Source organism: Mesoplodon bidens (genome assembly GCF_964165515.1).
Source record: "Mesoplodon bidens genome assembly, chromosome: 2".
Lineage (NCBI taxonomy): Eukaryota > Metazoa > Chordata > Mammalia > Artiodactyla > Ziphiidae > Mesoplodon > Mesoplodon bidens.
The window spans coordinates 107,987,691-108,010,268 of record NC_138177.1 but is presented as its reverse complement, the minus strand read 5'-3'; the positions used below and the strand labels follow the sequence as shown (position 1 = coordinate 108,010,268).

Here is a 22,578-nt window from a genome sequence, read left to right as displayed (position 1 = left end):
TGAATTACTATAGTACTTGGGTCAGTAATTGTTCTTATATTTTTCTTTTGATGCATTTTTACTTGTATATTTGAAGGAAATCCAGCTTATTGGACAGTATATGGGAACAAAAGTTATTGCCATTTGGTTACATTCAGTAGCATGACTAACACTAATGCTGATTGACAACCTGGAGTGGGGGAGGGGAATCTCAAATTATTATTATTGTTATTAAGTGTTTCCTTTATACATAATGCCTTAGTGACATTCTATAGATCTTCAGTTATAGCCTACCTGTTATCCTCTGTTTTTTTGTGGTTCAGCCTGTCTAACCTGCAGTTCTTGTGTTAATGTGAATAGATATAAGGAAACTAGTTATGGTTATTGACTGGTTCTCTGTAGGTTTTTGTTATCTAACCCCACCCATAATGGAACATGTCATTTTATAAACTCTGTTCTATTTGGTAGTAAAGAATAAGATAGCTTGAAGTCTTATTGTGACTGTTTATTTTCCTTTGGGGTGCTCCTTATACCAGTGGAAAAGTTGGTTCTTCACTTTGGAGAATGTGACCTAATGTGTTGTGATACGATATCAAGTCATACTTCAAAGTTACCAATTTTAAATTGTGATTAAAATGTAGTTTTCTTTTATTATGTATTCAGTCATATTTTAATGTCTCATCAATGGGGAATGAAGTATATTTTCCAAATAAAGTATTCTTAACCCTTTAAACATAGGAAGCATTGATTTTTAACATTGTTTTTAGAAATTACATTTATGTAGTGTATGTCACATTTTGCTGCCTGATTTACATAACATACATAGAAAGTTTGACTCTTCCTTGAAATATGTAGTACTCCTTATTCCTGTACCAGATGACTTTAGTGGTTAGTATGATTCTTTTTTTTTTTCTTCTTCTTCTTTTTCTCTCAGGTATTACTTCTCACTCAGTATGTCAACTTTGAGCAGCCATTTCTCCATTCAACAAATATTGACTGAGCACTTTCTGTATTCGAAGCATTATTCTGGGGCCTGGTCATAAAAGAAGGATCAAAATGTTTAATAGTTATCAAATATACTTCCTTCTCTCAGGGAACTTAAATTGTGGAAGGAAAGATACACATTAAGTAATTATACAGGGATATTGGGACTTCCTGCTAAACTTAGATAATGAATGGGGGGAAAAAGGAAGCATACAATCCGAAATCATCATGACAACAAAAGTTGTTTATAGGATTCATAATGGATATAATGTAAAGTTTGAGTTAAAATTAGAGCTAAATGACTTTTAGAAAAAAAATATTGAAACACAATTTAAAAATTTGCCATGGGTCTTATAGCAAATCAGTGACAGAACCATGACTAGAATTTCGGTTTTCTTATTCATAATCTCTCTCTCTCTCTGTTGCCTTTAATATCCTACCTTTGCTTAATCATTATGGATAGTTTTGGTTGTGAAAAGTGTTTCTGTGTTGGAAGCATGTGAGAGCCTGAGATTTGCACATGCTATTAAAATAGGTATGATTTTTAACTATATTTTTTAATTGAGATGTCATTTTTACCAATAATAATTTTAGTAATATTAAATAGGAGATATGATTGAGCTGAAACAATGATTTCCATATTAATGAAGTGATTAAATCATAGATGTTTAAGTTATTGCTTTGGATATACAAGGCATTTTAATAAAATGTATATACTTCTAGAATGCTTGTAAAACACTACACTTGTAGATAGAAATGTGATCATTTTTATTGCTTAGGAAGTAGAGAGATGAAATCTCCATAATTTCAAACCTATTGGATTAAAATGAGGTTTGAGGAATGGTAATCAAAATTTGAGGAGGAAGGAACTGTGTTTTATGTAATTTTCTTTCATTGCCCTCTACAGTTCTAATATAAACATATTTATGATTTGGTTGGTTTATAAAATTACTATACTTGGTATATTTATATATGTGTAGGCCTGGTAAGAAAATGGATACAATGTGGAGAAATTATTTTTAACCTACTTCTTTTTCCTGTGCCTTCATAATTCTATTGCTAAGATGAGTAAACTTTTGTGACACATTATTGGTTTAAAAAGTTATTTCTGGGCTTCCCTGGTGGCGCAGTGGTTGAGAGTCCGCTGGCCGATGCAGGGGACACGGGTTCGTGCCCCGGTCCGGGAAGATCCCACATGCCACGGAGCGGCTGGGCCCGTGAGCCATGGCCGCTGAGCCTGCACGTCTGGAGCCTGTGCTCCGCAACTGGAGAGGCCACAACAGTGAGAGGCCTGTGTACCGCAAAAAAAAAAAAAACAAGTTACTTCTGTTTTACATATACTTTAGTGGCTTAAAATTATGTTTTTTAAGATAACATGACTAAAATTTTTTAAAAAGTTATATTAAAGTAGATAATGTTTCTGTGAACTTAGATCTGAGCCACTACTTTATAGGAAGAGTGGCTTGATCATCTTTGTATCATCAGTGTCTAGAATAGAACTTTACACATAGTAGACATTTAATAAATTGTTGCTGAATGAAACAAATTTTAAAACACAAACTTGTATGCTAAGTTATAGGACAGAAGATATATGAGAGTTCCTACCTGTCAAGACCCGAATTATGGTTTATATCTGAACAGACTACTGTTGGCTACTGCTTCTTCCCATGTATGTTTTTGTAGTACCTCATGGAATATGACTTTTGTAGGAGGAACATGCTTGCAATTATGATTATTATATACTATAAAATTAAGAGAACTAAGCACTCCATATTCTGAATTGTTAAGAGTGTAATGTGTATGATTCCTTCAAATGGGTAATAACCAGGGTTTGTTATGAATTATTAAAAACAGTATTATTAAAATAATATACCATAAAGTATAAATATTTTAAATTAAGGCTGTAATTCAGAATGCATTTAATACACCAACTTGACTCGTAATACATTTGTGCCTTTTTTTTTTTTTTTTTTGTGGTACACAGGCCTCTCACTGTTGTGGCCTCTCCCGTTGAGGAGCAAAGGCTCCGGACGCACAGGCTCAGCAGCCATGGCTCACGGGCCCAGCTGCTCCGCGGCATGTGGGATCTTCCCGGACCGGGGCACAAACCCGCGTCCCCTGCATCGGCAGGCGGACTCTCAACCACTGCGCCACCATGGAAGCCCCCATTTGTGGCATTTTAATTGTTTTATCTGATATATTAATATTTGTGGACACCAGCTTTATATTATGAGAAAAAATCTGTGAGATAATACTGAAAATGTAGTTAAGTAATAGCTAAGAAACTTCATTTTTAGGAATTATAAAAGAAGTTTATGTATTACATTGGTCACAAATTTAAATATATACTTAATGTTTCTTAGGTATTGAAATATACCCAGTAACATGGCATTTAAACTTAAAAATTCTTCTCATGTTTTTAAGAAAATGTACTCTCAGACTAGAACAATTTTAAGAGGTTGAGAGGCCATTACCTTCGAAATTCCAGACGGGGGACTATCCTACATTAGAATTCTATAGCCTTCCGAAACTACATTCTCAGTAATGAAATCCAGTATCTTTACTATTAGATAGCGCTCTCCTTTAGTTTTTTGTATCATTCCTTCCTCATTTTTTAATAAAATGTTATAGGCATACCAAAATGTACATAGGGAGTAATAAAACACCATTGTATTCACTACTGATTTAAAGAAATACACATTACCAATACAGTCGAATGAAGCTTTCTGGATACCTCTCTATGACATTTCTTTCCCTTCCCATCCCTCCACCCCCAACTACTATACCAAATCTGGTATATTTATAAATCACTTCCTCACCAGACCTTGTTTCTTGATGAAATCTCTAGCTCTGAAACCCTCTTTTCCTTGTGTCGTCAGCAGACATGAAGACCAATATGAAGGACAGTCGGAAGGTTGCTCTTGTTTTCTTTCATGTACCACATTTCTATCAATTTGCCACTAAAACACTTTATCACTCACTAATTTTTAACTTGTTTCAACCAAGTCTCTTGGCTCTCTTATTGTTTCTATTTGTAAATAGCTGTTACTTATCTTGCATTGACTAATTAGTTTTACTTCCTCAGGGACCTTCTTTTGTATTCTGTATAGTTTCATTGCTGTGTTCCCAGGCCCAGCTCTGAGAAACTGACAACTTGTTCTCTATTTCTTCATCCTAATCAGTGAAATAAAACATTTAATGAGAGCCCCAGTCTGATTCCCTCCTTCCCTTTTTCCCTCCCTCCCTCTCTTTTTCTCTCCATGTTTGTCTGTCCGTCTATCTATCTATCTGTTTATAATCTTAGTTTGGTTGCCTTTTATTGTATACTTTCAAACAACAAGAGCATCTCTGGGCTTTTCCTTTGCAGTCTTTTTTCTCTTAATATCTCTTTATTCTGAAGCTCCCAAATTCTTAACACTGTGCTTGAAGTAGGTATGCTACATGTTATCTATTGCATTTATGCTTAGTCATTCTAAAAAATGTTTAACACTTTAGCACATTGGAGCTTTTGTGTGATAGATCTGCTCTAAATTAAGCATGACAAATAAAAATTAGTTTTTGTCCCATATTTTCTTCATTTTGATATCCTACTATCCTTTGCCCACTTTTTGACTGTTTTTAGTCATAATGGTAATAATTGAATAAATGTCAGATACTGTGACAAAGATTTTTATATTTTACTAATTTAATCATTTTATATTCCTTTGAGAGAAAATCTTGATTGATCTTGATTGTTCTGATGTACTTGTAGGTGTAATTATTTTATTGGAGTCTTTTGGCTTTCTATTTCATAGTATCTGGCTCTGCCTGGTCACTTCCCTGCCTATCATCTGTCTCTATCCTATTGTCATCTTCACAACCAGAATTTCCAAATATTTCCAGAATGATCCTAGGAGGTGATAAAGTCCCTCACAGAAGTTCTGGCTAGGGGAAATGACTTGTGGTTCACATTTAGAGATGAAAGAAAAATATAATGTGTAAATAGCCCTTTAAAAATTTTTTTTACACTTTGTTTTTAAGAGTTTCAGTTAGAGTATAATGGTCAGTAATAGGTGTTTGAAACTATTATCATTATTTCTTATACTGTCAGGACTGTGTACACAAAACAGGGTTTGTATGTTTTATCTCCTGGGAAGCTCAGGAATGGGGGAGGTTCAGAACGAAGATCAACTGTTTTACCTTCAGAAATGTGAGAACAAATAGAATCTAGGCACTGAGAAGGATTTGTTTCTCTGGTCATCTGGAGCTCTGCTTAATATAATTTTTGAAGTTGTTTAAATTTTTAACATGGTTGATTTTATGTAAAGGAGGTATTCTGGGAAGTCAGTTAATCAAGGTCTTATTGTATGCCTTTTCTGCGAATATGGTATATTTTCCTTAAAAATCTTTTTTGCTTATTAGGCTCCTAAGAAATAGCTAATAGCTGGAACTGGTTGACAAAAGGCTAGACCTACATGGGTTCTGAACTTGGGATGCTTGGATTGGCTTAGGGATTTGTGAACCCCTTAACCTCCTGCCACTCTGTGTGTGTGTGTGTGTGTGTTCCACACATGGAATTTTCTGAGAGTCCATTGCTTCCATCTGTATCCCAGAGTAGATCTGTAATCTGTGCCCCGCCTCCCATCACCTTCACCTCAGTCCACATAAACAAAAAGATTTTGAGAACCACTGCTGGAAAATTGGTAAAATTGATCAGTGGAATGGTGATTACACTATACTAGTTTTTCGTAGCTCTAGTATCTGTCACTTGATAATGAAACCTAAAAGGTTCTAAGAATTTGAATAAATAAAGGAAAAAAGTAACAAAGGAAAATTAACCTAAGTCATTAAAAGAACAGTTACTAACAAAATTCAGATTTTACTCACTGTATAATTTTTCTTGTGCTTGAATATATATGACTTAATTGAAAAGAACAAAGACTTGTGTCTGAAAGCCCTTTCCATATTATAAATTTGAGGATTTTCTTGATTTTTGACTCTAGCTGTTTGTGTGTTTCAATACCTTCCTTTTCTTTTTGCCTGAAACTTTTTCTATAACTAGAGCTTTTGGTGGGGGAGGGTAGAGTTTTGGGTTTGGATATGGGGGATTGCTAGTCTACTTAGGAAACTTGAAGCATATTCTTCTTTTTTTTAAATTCCCTTAAAAATATTTATTAATTACCTATGATGTACCAGATACTATGCTGGGGACACAGTAACGAACAAGACAGATAATGCCTCTGTACTTAGAGAGGGCTTGTCTTATTGTCAAGCAGGGAAGACAAACTAAGTTGTTATAAGCAATATGATAGGGTATGTGCATGCGTACTATGGATCATCTCACAGGAGCATCTAAGCAAAAATTATTAAATGGTATTGTGTTTTTAACTCTGGTGTCCACATGGTCATTGTCAGTACACACAAGTATGATCGATTTTTGAGTGTTCTTGTATCCTGTGATAGTACTGAACTCTTTTATTCTAGAAGTTTCTGGTAAATTTCTTGGGATTTTCTATGTAGATGACCATGTTATCTTCTAATAGGGACAGGACAGTTTTATTGCTTCCTTTTCAATCCATATGCCTTTTATTGTCTTACTGAAGTGATTTGGATGCCCAATACTGTGTTGGATAAGAGTGCTGAGAGTAGACATCCTTGTCTTGATCCTGATCTTAGGGGAAAGAATTTAGTCTTTCACCACGAAGTAAGTTTGTAAGTTTGTTGTAGATATTTGTCATCAAATTGAGGAAGGTCTCTATTTCTAGTTTACTGAGAGTTTCTAATTATGAATGCATATTGAATTTTGTCAAATGCTTTTTCTGCCTCATTATGAACTCATGTTTAGCTTAATGTAGATACGGATGTCGTTTTTTTTTTTTTTAAACCACTGTATGTCCAGTGTTGAGTACAGCATCTAGCACATGTAATAGGTATTCAGTAAATATTTGCAGGATGAATGGATCAATCATGTTTGGCCAGGATGTGGGTCAACTCTGGTTTAATTTCGTGAGGTGTCCATCCTTAGATCATTCAACTGTGGCCACAGATCTATAGGATCATGTTAAGAGCATTGAAGACCTCACTAGACTCACATGGTTTGAGTGAGATCAGAAATATTTCCCAGGGCTTCCCTGGTGACGCAGTGGTTAAGAGTCTGCCCGCCAGTGCAGGTGACACAGGTTCGAGCCCTGGTCTGGGAAGATCCCACCTGCCGTGGAGCAACCAAGCCCCTGTGCTACAACTACTGAGCCTGTGCTCTAGAGCCCGCGAGCCACAACTGCTGAAACCAGTGCGCCTAGAGCCTGTGCTCCACAACAAGAGAATCCACCGCGATGAGAAGCCCGCGCACTGCAAAAAAGAGTAGCCCCTGCTTACCACAACTAGAGAAAGCCCACTCACAGCAACGAAGACCCAACACAGCCAAAAATAAATAAATAAATAAATAAATAAATTTATTAAAAAAAAATTTCCCAGAAGCTCAGGGGAGAAGAGTATGCAAAATAAGATGAAAAATTACTAGTGGCATCCTTTGGAACAAGGGTGGAAATGTGACCCTAAATTCAGTTCTGTGGTATAAAATGAGACTAGAGTGGTAGAGAACACAAACACTTATAGGGGAACATTGGTTTTGATATTGGAAAAAAATCATATATATATAGATCTGGAATTGCAGGTATCATTACTAAATTACAGAGATAAAATTTCATGTTTCAAAGCAGGGAGCTAGACCTATCAATATTATTTGGGACTCTTATTTGTGGTAAGGGAAAACTTAAGTCAAACTAACTTAAGCAAAAAATGAATTGGTTGGCATTGTGATGAATGAGTTTAGGGGCATGGGGCTATGTTTGCTTTAAGCATGTTTAAAGATTTAAGGATTTAGATGCTCAACCTGTGTCCTTACTGATTTTCTCTATCTACGTCTTCTCAAAGTGTTGGGATGGAGAGGTATAAAGTGGGAAAGAAAAGGAAAATTGTTTTTTCTTTTTTAACATAATGATAATGTTATTCACACCCCCATCCCTACTTTTTATCTATTGAGAGTCAACAAAAAGTAATTAATAATCAAAATTGGGGCTTCCCTGGTGGCGCAGTGGTTGAGAATCCACCTGCCGATGCAGGGGATACGGGTTTGTGCCCCAGTCTGGGAAGATCCCACATGCCGCGGAGCAGCTAGGCCCGTGAGCCATGACCGCTGAGCCTGCGCGTCCGGAGCCTGTGCTCCACAATGGGAGAGGCCACAACAGTGAGAGGCCCACGTACTGCAAAACAACAACAACAACAAAATAATGAAAATTGAAGAGACTGCTTAGAGCTATCATTATGGCTCTAAGAGCTATCTTGTCTGGATTGCTGCAGTAACCTCTGTATCATATGTCTATGGTAGTGTAATAAACTCATCTCAGAATTCTGTAGGTATAAGAGGTGTTTCTTCTTCTAGTCTTGCCTGTGCTCACTTACGCAGCTGCATTCAGCTGGTGGCTAAGCTAGACTGGAATGTCCACTGTGGCCTTCCTCACAAGTCTGGTGCCTCAGCTGGAATGGATGAGACAGCTGGAGTGCTTTGGTTCTCTTCCACATGGCCTCTTTCCACATGGCCTCTCTCATCCTCCAGGGTCCTCTCTCTCTAGCAGAATAATCTGGACTTCTTTAAATAGTAGCTGAGTTTTCAAGAAACAAGACAGAAGCTATGAGGCCTCTTCTTGAAGCTCCCTGCCCATCATCAGAATGTCACTTCCATTACACTATTAGTCAGAGTAAGTCAGAAGGCTAGCTTTGAGTCAGTGTGGAAGGAGGCTACATGATGATATGAATGTAGGAAAGCAAGATTCATTTGAGTCCATTTAGTAACAATCTACCATAGCTTCATAGCCGTTTTCCCTGCCCCCTCAAATCTGTTAACACAGGAGGTCATACAACATCACTTCCCTCCCTAAGCCCTACACCGTTTCATTCAGAATAAAAGCCAGTCTTTATATTGGCCTAAAAGGCCCTATATGATCCTTAGTGAGAGAGGGATTTATAGTTCATCTGAGACAAGAAGTCCAAAGTAGGCAGTCTAGGACTTGTGTAGCAGTTCAGTAAAGCCATTGGGGTCCTAGGCTCTTTCACACTGCTTTGTCATCCTTGTTGTTTCTGTCCTATTTGCCTATTACACCTTTAGACTTTGGGTCTGCATTCTAGGCAAAAAGAAAGGGAAAATTGGAAGTTTTCCCCCAAATCCTGGGCTTCCCTTTGCCAGGAATTGTCATGTAACTACTTCTAGCTGCAAGGGAGTCTGGTGAAGTGAAAATTTTATCTCAGCACTTTGTTTCATCTACTAAAATGGAAATTTCCTTAGTGAGGAAAAGGGGGAGGCTGGATATTATGTAGGCACCCAGCACTATCTCTCAGTATTATGTGCCAGGAAATATACTATTGCTATGAAAGCATACTTCTTATTCCTAGGCATAGCCATTATGAGACTTAGAAATAACACAGTCAAGGTAGTTGTAATAATTACATTTTACAGAAAAAAGAAATGAAAGCTTTAGCATGGTTGCAGTATCAGAATTTATACATGGCCAGTCTGACTCCAAATACTTAGTTCTTTCCATCATACTACATTCTAACTGAGCTTTCTGTTAAGACACACGCACAAACACACACATACACACACATAATATAGCCTACATTTGTGTAAAGCTTTACTGCTTCTTCAGATTTTGTTTGGTATTCATGTCTGCTTTAGTAAATTGAATACCTGAAAGAAAGCAGGATTGTGTCATTTCCATCACCTAGCATTCAGTGAATATTTTGAATAAAGAAGTTTTAAAGAAACTAAAAGGTGGGAGAACCAAACATAATTTTGCAGATGGGCAAACAGGTACAGAGATGGAATAACATGCTTGGGTTGCATAGCTAGCGACAGAGAGCTGGTGTAAGAACTGGTTTCTTGCTTTCTGGTGAGAGCATTCTCCCCTTAGACCAGAAGGTTGGATTAGGGTGATATGAGAGAATAAGAGGAAATAGGTCCTGCCAGTACCCCTGAATTAAGGCACATAATATCCCTTAATTAATGCAAATAAGTTAGGTCAAGGTGTAGTTCAAATAAAGGGAAATGGATAAGAAGGTGGTATGGAGTAAAAGAGCACCAAACTAGAAGTCAGGAGACTAGTATGCTAAACCCAGCCAGTTCACTGACTTCTCTTTGTGACCTTAGGCAAGTTGCATAGCTGCTTTGAACCTGCTTTCCTCAAAACTAAAATCAAGGGAGTTACACTACATGATCTTTGAAATTCCTTCTAGCTAAACAGTATATGAATCATTGTACCCACTGAGTTTTTATGGGTGCTCTAACATTTCTTGGCATCTATCAGGTCAGACTGTTTTATATTTCTATAATATAGAGAAAGTAACAGCTTTTTCACTTCTTCTCTGGGAACTTGGCCAGTGAGAAGTAAACATCCTTTCCTGTCTCTCCCTAAATGAAGTACTTGGTCATAAGTGACAGACTTTTTTCTTCATTTTGTTCTTTGAATCTGATCCTGTTCTTATTTTAGTGTTTTTCTTAACTTCACTGTGAGTTTGTTGAAATGTAGTAAATAGAAAATGTCAATTTATATTTTATTCTACAGATCAGAATTTCATTATTTCATAAAATAAAAATAGTTGTATTTATCAAATATATATTAACACATATGCATACTTGGAATACTTGGCTGGCATATGAGGTGGTCTAGTTATAATGAGTGGAATGTGTAGTCTCATCCTTTGCAGTAGAATTGTATTGACTTGAAATAACCTAGTAAATAATAGCGAATATACTGTAGAGTGTAAAGTATCATTATAAGCTTTTGCATTTACCAAAATTGAAATAAAGTGAAAGTTACTTTTGATGTCTTTAAAAAATGTAATTCCCTCCTATTAGACAGGCAGTATATATTAATTGCTAAAAAAGAAAAAAATTTGAGAAAATATGGAAAACTTGGAAGAACAAAATGAAAATCTTCTTAGATTTTTTACCCAGAGATAATTATTGTTAATATTTTAATCTCTTTCCTCCCAGTCCTTTTTTGTCCATTCTTATTTTAAACATAATCTGAAATAAAACTGTGTACATAGTTGCAATACATTGGGCTGGACATACTGCTGAGGAATAATAAAGAGTATAAATAAAAGAAACCTTTCCTTATTCCCTAGACTGTTTGAAATTCTTTTGTTATGACACTTATATCCTGAACTTTCTCTTTTCTATAAGTTGGTTTAAAGCCCTGCTACTTGTAAGTTTTGTAAGGGAGTCTGTCTGTGCCCAACATATATTATTTTAAAAATTATTGCATTTACCATTCTATATAGTAATAATTCCTAATTATCTTATTAGTTTACATTTCTAGAATTAGAATTACTGGGCCAAAGGGAATCACTATTTTAAAGATTCTTGTTATATAGTTCCAACTTTTATAAAGTTTTACAGCTTACATCTGGATTATTGCCAACATTATGATTAGAAAACTTTGTCAGTTTAAGAGGTAAAAATGGTACAGTCTCTTCTGCCATAGCACAAGTTTTTTTCCTTCAATAGAAGTGAACATATACATGAAAGTAAGCAGGGGAATGATGTAAGTGTAACATGGGCACTGGGTTAGTTCATCTGTCATTTCCCCAAGAATGTTAATATTTTGAAGCAGCTGGTTTTTAATTTTTTTTTTAATTTTGGAGAAAGCCTTAGCAATATATGAAGATAAAGGCTGAAAATCCTGTAGAAGTTTGATAGTTTGGAGCCTCTGTTGTTATTAAAGAATAGTTTTTTGTTGATCTAATTATCATTCATTTGTAGATAAAAATGCTTTTTCTCTCTGTTTACTTTGTAGTTGCTGCGTTATTTTCATTTATCTTATTTGCAACTTGGTATGACCTTCCAGTCTAAGGATATATCATGCTTCAACTCTGGAATATTCTCATCCATTTATCTCTTCATGTAGCACTTCTCCCCCGTTGTCTTTATTCTGTTATTCTGGAGCTCTTACTACGTGGATATTGGATCCTCTCATTCTGTCTTCCATGCCTTTAAATTTCTCATATCGCTGTATGATGAATTCAGAGTAATTCCCTCAAGTTATCTATCTGCCAGGATACTAATTCATTAGCTTGGTCTAATCTGCTATTTAACCTGTCCACTGAGTTTTTAATTTATTTTGGTTCCTTTGAACTCCATCTAATTTTTACTCTGTTTCTTACTCATTGAAGTCTCTATTCCTTCTTTTATTTATTTAGCTGCTCGAAATCTACTTAACCTAAAAATCATTTCGATTGTACTACTATAAATCCTGAGTGTATTAATTTCACTAATGGTTTCCTTGTTTTTGGATTTGGCCCATCTGATTTGAAAGGCTGCATTAAGGATATAGATGATATAAAATACATTAAAAATAGGTAGGATTAATCATGAAAGAGTTGAAATATTTTTAAACATGATGGTGGATTTAGATTGATAGTGAAAGGAATAGGGTATAAGAAAGAAAGACAGGGGTAAGAGAATATAACAGCAAAGTGTTAGATTAATTTGATTAGAAAGGAGTGGCTAACTAAGCTTGTTGATTTCAGTGATAAAGGGTTTGAGAATTAATGGGGTTTCTTTTATGTATATATGATTGGTAGAGAATCATGAATACTACTAGGAGTTTAGTTTTATGTTTAGGATTACTTTTGTGTTTTTTTCCTTTCTTTCATCTCTTTCTGAGCATATTAATGAATTTAAAAGGGAGTTTGTGATTAGAGGTTGGATCTAACTTTGCTTGGTTTTGAAAACATGAGAAAAGGTATCTACTGTTTACTTTTGGGGGAGGTGTGAACTTTATTATAGAGTACGAAGAGTTGAATGGTGGATGAAAGGGTAAAGCTTGTAAACATAAATTACTATAATGTTACTATTGCCTCTAAGAGAACCTGCTGAGACAGAGATTATCACTGAAGATTTTCACTGCTTAAATAGCTATTTTTTTTTTTTCTGAGACTGATTTACTTTACTGTGTCAAGAATATTATTACATTCCTAGTATCCATTTATGATATAATTGCTCTTATTTTTTTAGGGTAAAGACATAATTTAATAGATGGAATATCTCATTTCAGTTGTTCCAAATGCAAGAAAATTATATTTTCCAATAACTTTCACAGTTTATTGCAACTAAAAATTTTAGGAAAGGAGTAATAGAAAGTACTGTAACCTTTCCTGTCTGCTGTCAGGGGGCATAGTTTATCTTAAGTTACTGATTATGGTGTATGTATCTCCTGCTCCTTTCCAAAAGGTATTTGAGCCATGTCACAACAAAAGATGGGAGTAAAAATATGGTTACTAAAAATTCAGGCCTTTTAGGAAGAGGAAGCAAACATGCTAACCACATATGATTTATATCTAATATCTAATTTTAGCCAGTATAGTTGCTATGATTGAATATCTATTTTGCCTTAGAGCTTCCTGGAGTATGAGTTCTCTTTACCAGAAAGAGGAAAGCATGACTTCCTTAGCAGTGATAGATTTTCCTGAATTCTAAAAGAAGAATATTAAATAATGTAATCAAATCATTAAGAAAACAAAACAGAACCACTCTACCAGGCATAAGCTCTGCCCTCAAATTGCTCACAGTCTTTGGAGTTGTCAGATAAGGAAAGGAATACTTGTTTAAATAAAATCCACATTATCAGAGCACACAGGAGAGAGGCATTTAATCTAAATTCTAAGAGAGGGCATAGGCAGGAAATTCTTTCCTGGGGAAAAAATTGTGGTAAACTTTGAAACAAAGTAAAAGTTAACTAAGAAAAGAAAGGACTAGGAAGAGATAGTTGAAGAAAGAAGGGTAAATATGCATCCCAAAGGTGCAGCATGCATAGTAGCTGAGCCAAAAGAGATTGTCTCTGGCAGTAAATTTCTGTAATTTGATATGATTGGCATTTAGCGAGCAAATTGAAAAGTGGCAGTTGAAGTAGCCAAGGGTAACAGTGTTTTTTGGTTGTTGTTTTTGTTTGTTTTGTTTTTAACAGCCTTTAAATATTAGTACCATGATTTTCAAACTCTGCAACAAGGCTCTCTGGAGTGCCTCAGCAAGCTCTCAGGATGCTGCAGTATATTTTAAAAATTTCAGGGAAACACAGTGACACCATTTGTTGGATACCATGTGGACTAACTAGAGTCAGTAAAGTTTCAATATTAAGGATATTCTACAACCCCCAACCCCTTTGTACTGGCAGAATAGGATGAAGGTGGGAATGTGCAACTGATTTCAAGTTTTGAGAAATTGTGAAGTACCCAATAGCAGACATATATCCCATTAATAAGTAACTGTGGCTATTAAAGAATGAAATACAAATGTAATTTTCTTTCAATTTGTATTATTTCAAACAGCTACTAAGTTGTTATAAGTATTGATTAAGTTATTTGGACCTTACTACTTAATAAATGGAATTGTTAGGTATTTCTTTTAGCCTATGCATCATAAAGAAAAGATTACTGAGACACTTAAAAAGGCTTAGTACCTAATATCAAAGTACAGATTTGTGAAAGCAATTCATGTAGGGTTTTTTAAGTTTATAAAGATAGAAATAAAAATATCTAGAGGAATGCATTTAGCTTAAGCTTTCTCATTTAAGAATTGTTTGCCTCCGTTCCCTTTACCTGAAGGTAGACAATAGAAATTTGGGATTTTATCTTTTGACAATAGTCATATGTTTTTGATAAACAGGCAAAGGTGGATTTATAAACTTTGGAAACTGAATAAATGGATTGATAGGACTTATAGTCCATTTTAAATAGTGAAAAGCCTCGACATTATTTTGGCCCAGATAGGGGATCATTCTATGTTCGTATAGATAAGAATCAGAAATTTAAGGCCAATAGGTGTAGATCACCAGTTTCAGGAATTTTTAATCTAAGATCTATGGTACCTGGAAATAGTACATACAAACATGAAATTTTCTTCGTTCTACTCTTTTTTTTATCAGTTTCAAAGGGGTTGTTGGTCCTAAAAAGGTTAAGAACAACTTTATACATCAACTACTTCATTTTTTGCATAGTATGCCTGTCGGCACCAGGTAAATTGGTACCAGTGCCAAGACTAAATCCTGTATTCTCCCATCCATTAACTCACTATTTTGCAAAATACATGTTTTTTAGAGGTGAAGAATTAGACGTAAAGAGTATTTGCACCAAGTATTTAAATAGAACTTATTTTATGGGTGTGATGAATTCCCAAAGAAGTTAAAGAAAATCTTTTAATTACTTAGGTCTGTGGTTCAAAAGATACATAAAGGGTGCACAGTGAAATATAAATCTCTTTTCTGTGTCCTTCACAAGCTCGATTCCTCTTCCCAAAGGCAAAAGTTAACTCTAGTTTCTTGTGTTTCAGAAATTAAAAATTTAAAAACCAATAGTATTGTAGTAATGGAGTTTAAAATAGTGAATGATATACAAATAGCCAGAACATAACTTTGCCTGTTTTAAATGTAGATTAGATGTGCTTACCTGATTTGATTTTCATTTTAAGATGAATAACTGATACTGTATACTCTCTTAGCTTCTGTCAGTAGGACATAATTTAGACATTTTTTAGTAGTGATGCTTATGTAGGCAGTCAACCAAATTATCAATTGGGATAGATAGTCATGAAATATATGAATAGAATTCTGAAATTAGTCTTCCCAAGCCCTAATGCATTTAATTGCTTAACTAAAAAGTGGTCATAAGGATATAATTTTATTTTATTTTTGCCAATATTAGTTTATTTTTAAGAGGTTTCTTATAGAAGATAAAATAGAATTTTATCTCACCTATGGAATTTAATAATAATCTTCACTTATTAAGTGACTATAGTGGGCCAAGAATTATATTTGGAGCTTCACATACAATATTTTGAATTACCACATTATCTCTGAAAAGTGCCTAATATTATTATTTAGATTTTACACAATTAGATTGAGTATTTGAAAGGTTAAATAACTTGCTCAAGATTTACAGTGTCGGTTTTGGAATCTAACTTGGGTTCATGGAATATCAAAAATTCATTGTCTGTTTATACAGCCCAAAGATGTCTTTGTGTATAGATGTGTTTATTTTAATATAAATTTGTCAGGTAATGCTATTTAGTTAGTGGGCAGAGTTTTTGAAGAATTGCTTTAAGTACGGTTGTATTCTATATGGCATATTTTACTGAGCAGCTAACTTTCCTAAACTCCCACATTTGTGTGTTTATTTTTTTTCTGTAGGGAGATTCCCGAAGTCTTCCCTTTTCTGAGAATGTGAGTGCTGTTCAAAAATTAGACTTTTCAGATACAATGGTGCAACAGAAATTGGATGATATCAAGGATCGAATTAAGAGAGAAATAAGAAAAGAACTGAAAATCAAAGAAGGAGCTGAAAATCTGAGGAAAGTCACAACAGATAAAAAAAGTTTGGCTTATGTGGACAACATTTTGAAAAAATCAAATAAAAAATTAGACGAATTGCATCACAAGCTACAGGAACTAAATGCACATATTGTTGTATCAGATCCAGAAGATGTTACAGGTATTTTATTTGATGTTTATATAGTATACTAATAAGAAATGTATTATTTTAAAAATAATAAGATTTGTGACATGTATAGTCTTTAGCTTTTTTGAAAGTACAGGGATTGTATTTTCTCCTACAGTTAAGGTCTTATTTATATTCTATTCAGAAGGTGCAGTGAGTTGATGAATATGAAAATTAAAACGTTTACTTAGAGATGAGTAATTCTCTGTCTACTCTCTTACCCTCTGTCACTAAGACATTACTTAAAGTTATTTTCCAGTACTTATTGTTTTATATTGAGTCAACCACATGCTCTTACCTGATTCATCCTTGAGATCAGCAGCACGAGTTTGCCAGATGACTTTTTAAAGTTAAAAATGCATTCTATGACCAAGGGATATTTTTATTTTTTGCAAATATAGTTAATCAAACCTATGACCTTTGTTCTTTGAGTTCTAAGCAACTGAATTAACAACTACACTACCAGGCATTTTGTTTAAAAAAGAAGAAAATTTAAAAAGCCAAACATTACTTTTTTTTTTTTCTCCAGTATAGAAAATGAAAGGAAAATACAACCTGTAAGTCCAACCTAAGAGCATAATTTTTAAACAGTAGAATTAACATGTTCATGTTGGAAATTTTTCAATGGTACAGAAAATAAAAATAGAAAAATGACCTCTATCCACTCTAGGCCCACTCCCTAAAGGTAACATTACTAAGTTTTTTGTTGTTATGTTCTTCCAGAAAAAAAATTCTATATTTGTATCAATGTCCATCCATTCATATATACATTCTTTCTAAACCTTTTTACTTAACAAATCATATAAGACACATTTGATCTAATAGTTTTGTCTTTGAGGATATTTTGAGCTAGTTATTTAATGTCTCAATCCTTAATTTCTTCATTTGCAAAGATAAGGAGTGGTATACGTAGAATGATGTATCTAGCACCACAGAAATTTTAGAACAACCTGTATGATTAGCCAAGAAAAAACAGATATAAGTAAAATTAAATTTGCTTAAGAAAGTACATAAATTTGACCAAGAAACACAAATTTCCAATCTTAAAAGTTGTGTACAATACTTCTGATATTCAGTGTACTTATAGAGCTTGTTTTAATGCATTACTTTCAACATCTGGGACTTACCTTAGGGGTTTCAATTGGAGACTGTCTATGTAGAGATTTCAATCTTGTAAGAATAATTAAATCTTAGAAGTGAAAGAAATAAAGAAGCCAGCCTTCTTATTTTATAGCTGAAATAATCCCAAAGATGTGAATTAATTTGCCCAGAATTACAAAACTAGCTAAAGAACTCTTCAATCTAGTATTTTCTTATCCACAAATTCAGTAATTACATTATAAATGGAAATTTGTATTATGAAATGCTTTTTCTTTAGCAATATCATATAAACTTAGATATAGCCTATTCTGTTGGAACTCTGACGAGCTCTATATTCTTTGCCCATTACTTTTTTAGGAGAGGTCTAAAATAAGAAACTGTGCTGGAGCTTTAAACTCAGTTTAGAGAAAACATTTTTGATAATCACAGAATACCAATAACTACCTTGTAGTTGGAATATAGAAGTGTTTTTCCCACCCAAAGAGTAGCCCATTTGGTTTCCCCAGTCCCTTGTAAAAAATTAACTTTACTGAAGTATATAAATTACATATGATAAAGTGCACATATTTTAAGTATATGATTTAATGAGTTTTAACAAATGTATATACCCAGGTAACCATCACTACAGCTAGGGATCCTGACCATCACTTCAGTTCTCTTGTATACATACTTGCAATCAATCTCCAGTCCCCATCCCTGGCTTTAGGTAACCACTGGTCCGCCTTCTATCACTTTAGATTAGATTTGTCTTTCCTAAAGTTTCCTATAAAGAAATGACCTTTTAGTCCTACTATCAAATTCCTTTTCTACCTCAAAAGCCAATTTGGATATCTCTGTGAAACCTTCCTTGACTTTCTCTGATTATCTTCTCTATTCTACTTTGTCCACTCATTGTTGTATTACAATTTATTTCTGTACATTTTTATATCACTTACTAAACTGTATGATCCTTGAGGACAGGACCATGTTTTCATTCATTTATTTTCAAGGTTTATCATAAAGCCTGGAGTATAGTAGGTATTTAGTTGAGAGTATTATATCTCAAAAAAAAATAATCCCAGCAAATAAAAACCTTGTATTAGTTTTTGTAATTAATACCAAAGCGTAATTTATCATGGTACTTTAAATATTTAATACTTGGGGAATAAAGCCTTAAATAAAAGTTTTAGGAGAAATAATTCCAGAAACTTTCTTTGCTGTTATTGACTTATCAGATAACTGCAGGGCGAATGTTATATGAAATACAACTTTCTACTGTGACTTCTTAATACTTCAGTTTGTTTGGAATGAACTTGACAAGTTGGTTAAAGTTTGAATATATTAAAGAAACAGTTCTCTTTGCAAATGGCATATTCACACATCTTGGTAATAAGTTGTTTTTTGGGGTTTTTTTTTTGTCATACTACTTATTTGACTGCATTCAAATGAACAACAACACAGAGGGTTAAAGGTAATTCAATGTTAATTTTAGGTCACATTGCCATAAAATTTTATGTTTTACATTGTGTGCTAAAGTAGGCAAAATCATTTAATTTGATTAGATCTGGCATAAAGGGTCAAGGGCCTAGCATTTTGCTTTCAGTTCTCTAAAGTATGTAGATTAATAAGTATGTGCAGAAGTATTCGGCTAATTCCTGTTGTCTTGGGGGTATGTAAGCAGAATGAATGATTCAAGGAAAGAGGGACAGAATTTAAATTTGCACTGTATATATGATTACCATGTAAGCAGTTAGGAGACCTGTTCTTAAATCACTTCTGCAATAAGTAACTCTGTTAACCATTAGGTTCTAATTTGTAAAATAAGGACTTTTATTAAATGAACTTTCAGACTTTTAGCTATAAAACTCTCTGAAATGTTGCTTATTATAATGTCAAGATCAGATCATTTGGGACTGTTTGATGTTCTTTTCATACCCATGATACTCTAAGCTTCCTGTTCACCTTCAATATACTTCAAGAATATTCTCATGGAGTATTATTATTATTCCCACATGGAAATTATAAGCATATTATAAAATGAGGCTGAATGCACCTTGTGAAAAAAGTTATTGGAGCTCTGTAAAGTGCATTAGTAGTCTAAGCCTTAGTTGATACCTGAGACTCTGAAAGGAAATATTTAAGAAACAACTAATTTTCTGAATCTTTGGACTCATATATCATCCCTAAAGCAGAGGACAAGAATATTTTTCATATTAGGTATAACTAATAATTTGTGTAGTATAATTCCCTCTGTTTTTATCTTACTTCCTTCTCTTGTACCTCTTCCCATTTCCATTTTCTCAGACCCCACCAAGCTTAGATTGACTTTTACCTTTTGAGGTAGTGAATGTTTCCTTTAATATATAGAGTGTTGAGAAAGAAAATATTGATTTAGTATAGAACTAATAGTGTTGGAATTTTGTGTGTGGTTTTTTTGTTTTGTTTTTGTTTGTTTGTTTTGGCTGCACCACACAGCATGTGGGATCTTAGTTTCCTGACCAGGGATCGAACCCGTGCCTCCTGCAGTAGAAGCGCAGAGTCCTAACTAATGGACCGCAGGGAATTCCCTGGAATTTTTTGGAGTTAACCTTGGAAATTCTTCTAAATCCCAGAGATATACCTATATTGAGGGAGTCTTCTTAATGATTAAAATGTAGTTTATGAAGTCTTCCTTGAATGAGTAGAAGTGAGAATTTAAATTTCTTTTTATTATTGGCCTATCCACCTAAATGTAGCATAGAAATTATAGTTGAATTTTATATTTATTAAAATCTGTGTGGCCTGGTTTATTATGCAGTTTCTACATATTCCTTATTTCTGATTGAATTTCTCATTTTGAGGTAAGCATATTTTGTATTAAGTTGTATACTTTTTTTTTTTTTGCGGTACGCGGGCCTCTCACTGTTGCGGCCTCTCCCGTTGTGGAGCACAGGCTCCGGACGCGCAGGCTCAGCGGCCATGGCTCACAGGCCCAGCCGCTCCGCGGCATGTGGGATCTTCCCAAACCGGGGCACGAACCCGTGTCCCCTGCATCGGCAGGCAGACTCTCAACCACTGCGCCACCAGGGAAGCCCAAGTTGTGTACTCTTAAGTAAAGGATTGCTGTTAAGTAGGTAACTATGATCGTTAATTAACAAGGCACTTTTAATGCCCCTGGGTTTGTTTTCTCATCTTTAAAATCATGAAATTAGGGCTTCCCTTGTGGCGCAGTGGTTGGGAGTCCGCCTGCCGATGCAGGGGACGTGGGCTCGTGCCCCGGTCCGGGAGGATCCCACGTGCAGCGGAGTGGCTGGGCCCATGAGCCATGGCCGCTGGGCCTGTGCGTCCGGAGCCTGTGCCCCACAATGGGAGAGGCTGCAACAGTGAGAGACCCACGTACCATTAAAAAAAAAAAAAAAAAAATCATGAAATTAAATGATTCATAGACACCTAATACTTGAATTCTTTGATATATATATATATTTTTAAAGTTAATATACAGTAAAATGGATTCTTTTTGGGTACATCATTCCATGAATTTTAATATACATATAGGTTCATCTAAACACCACCACAATCAGGAAAAGGAACGGTACTATCCCTTTGTAGTCACACCCTCTTCCTATTCCATATCGCCTGTTAACCACTGGTCTGTTTTCTGTCACTTATAGTTTGCTTTTCAAGAATAACGTATAAATGGAATCAAAGTTTATAACCTTTTGAGAGTGACTTTCACTCAACATATTGCTTTTTGAGATTCATCAAGGTTGTTGCATTTATCAATAGTTTATTCTTTTTTTTATTGCTGAGTGGTAGTCCACTGTACAGATGTACCATGGTTTACTTATCCATTCCTTCACCAAGAACATTAGGGTTGTTTTCCAGTTTTTGGCAGTTATCAGTAAAGCTGCTATAACTACCCATTAACAGGTTTTTGTGTGAACATGTTTTCAGTTCACCTTGGTAAACACTTAGGAGTATGATTCCTAAGTCATATGTTAAAATATGTTTAAGATTATAAGAAACTGCTAAAATGTCTTCCAGAGTGGCTATATTATTTTTCATTCTCACCAGCATTATATGAGAGTTCCAATTGTTCCACATCTCCTCCAGCACTTGGTATTGTTAATGTACTTTTTAACCAGTCTAACAGGTGTATAGTGGTTGATGATATATATTATTGTAATTAGGAGGAGGAAAGAAGAAAAATAAAGTAGCACCATCTTAAGGAGAATTTATGAAAGAACTGTGCATGCCCTAGGTACAGAGTTATGTACAGAATGAAGAAGCCTTTCCTACCAGAGATATGCAATATGCAGTTGTTAAACATTAAGACGTAATGTAGCATTGATCTGTATTTCTGTTTTTGTACCAGTACCATACTGTCTTGATTACTGTAGCTTTGTAGTATAGTTTGAAGTTGGGGAGCCTGATTCCTCCAACTCCGTTTTTCTTTCTCAAGATTGCTTTGGCTATTCGGGGTCTTTTGTGTTTCCATACAAATTGTAAAATTTTTTGTTCTGATTCTGTGAAGAATGCCATTGGTAGTTTGATAGGGATTGCATTGAATCTGTAGATTAACCCACACACATCTGGTCACTTAATTTATGACAAAGGAGGCAAGAACATACAATGGAGAAAAGACAGCCTCTTCAATAAGTGGTGCTGGGAAAAGTGGACAGCTACATGTAAAGAATGAAATTAGAACACTCCCTAACACCATACACAAAAATAAACTCAAAATGGATTAAAGACCTAAGTGTAAGACCAGACACTGTAAAACTCTTAGAGTAAAACGCTCTTTAACATAAACCACAGCAAGATCTTTTTTGACCCACCTCCTAGAGTAATGAAACTAAAAACAAAAATATACAAATGGGACTTAATTAAACTTGAAAGCTTTGCGTAGCAAAGGAGACCATAAACAAAACAAAAAGACAACCCTCAGAATGGAGAAAATATTTGCAAATGAAGCAACTGACAAAGGATTAATCTCCCAAATATACAAATAGCTCATGGAGCTCAATATCA

At 34.7% G+C, this 22,578-nt stretch overlaps 1 protein-coding gene across 5 annotated transcripts in view; it reads left to right on the top strand.

Annotated features, from left to right (window-relative positions):
• Nucleotides 1-22,578, top strand: part of PKN2 (protein kinase N2) — a 162,702-nt gene that overhangs the window by 22,984 nt on the left and 117,140 nt on the right. For 4 of the 5 annotated variants that reach the window (XM_081224101.1, XM_081224100.1, XM_081224099.1 and 1 more), the window contains exon 2: nt 16,182-16,482. The exons of the other annotated variant lie outside the window; for it this stretch is intronic. In XM_081224101.1, the coding sequence (XP_081080227.1) occupies nt 16,182-16,482 (301 nt within the window). The remainder of the gene's footprint in view (nt 1-16,181; nt 16,483-22,578) is intronic. 5 annotated transcript variants of the gene reach the window in all.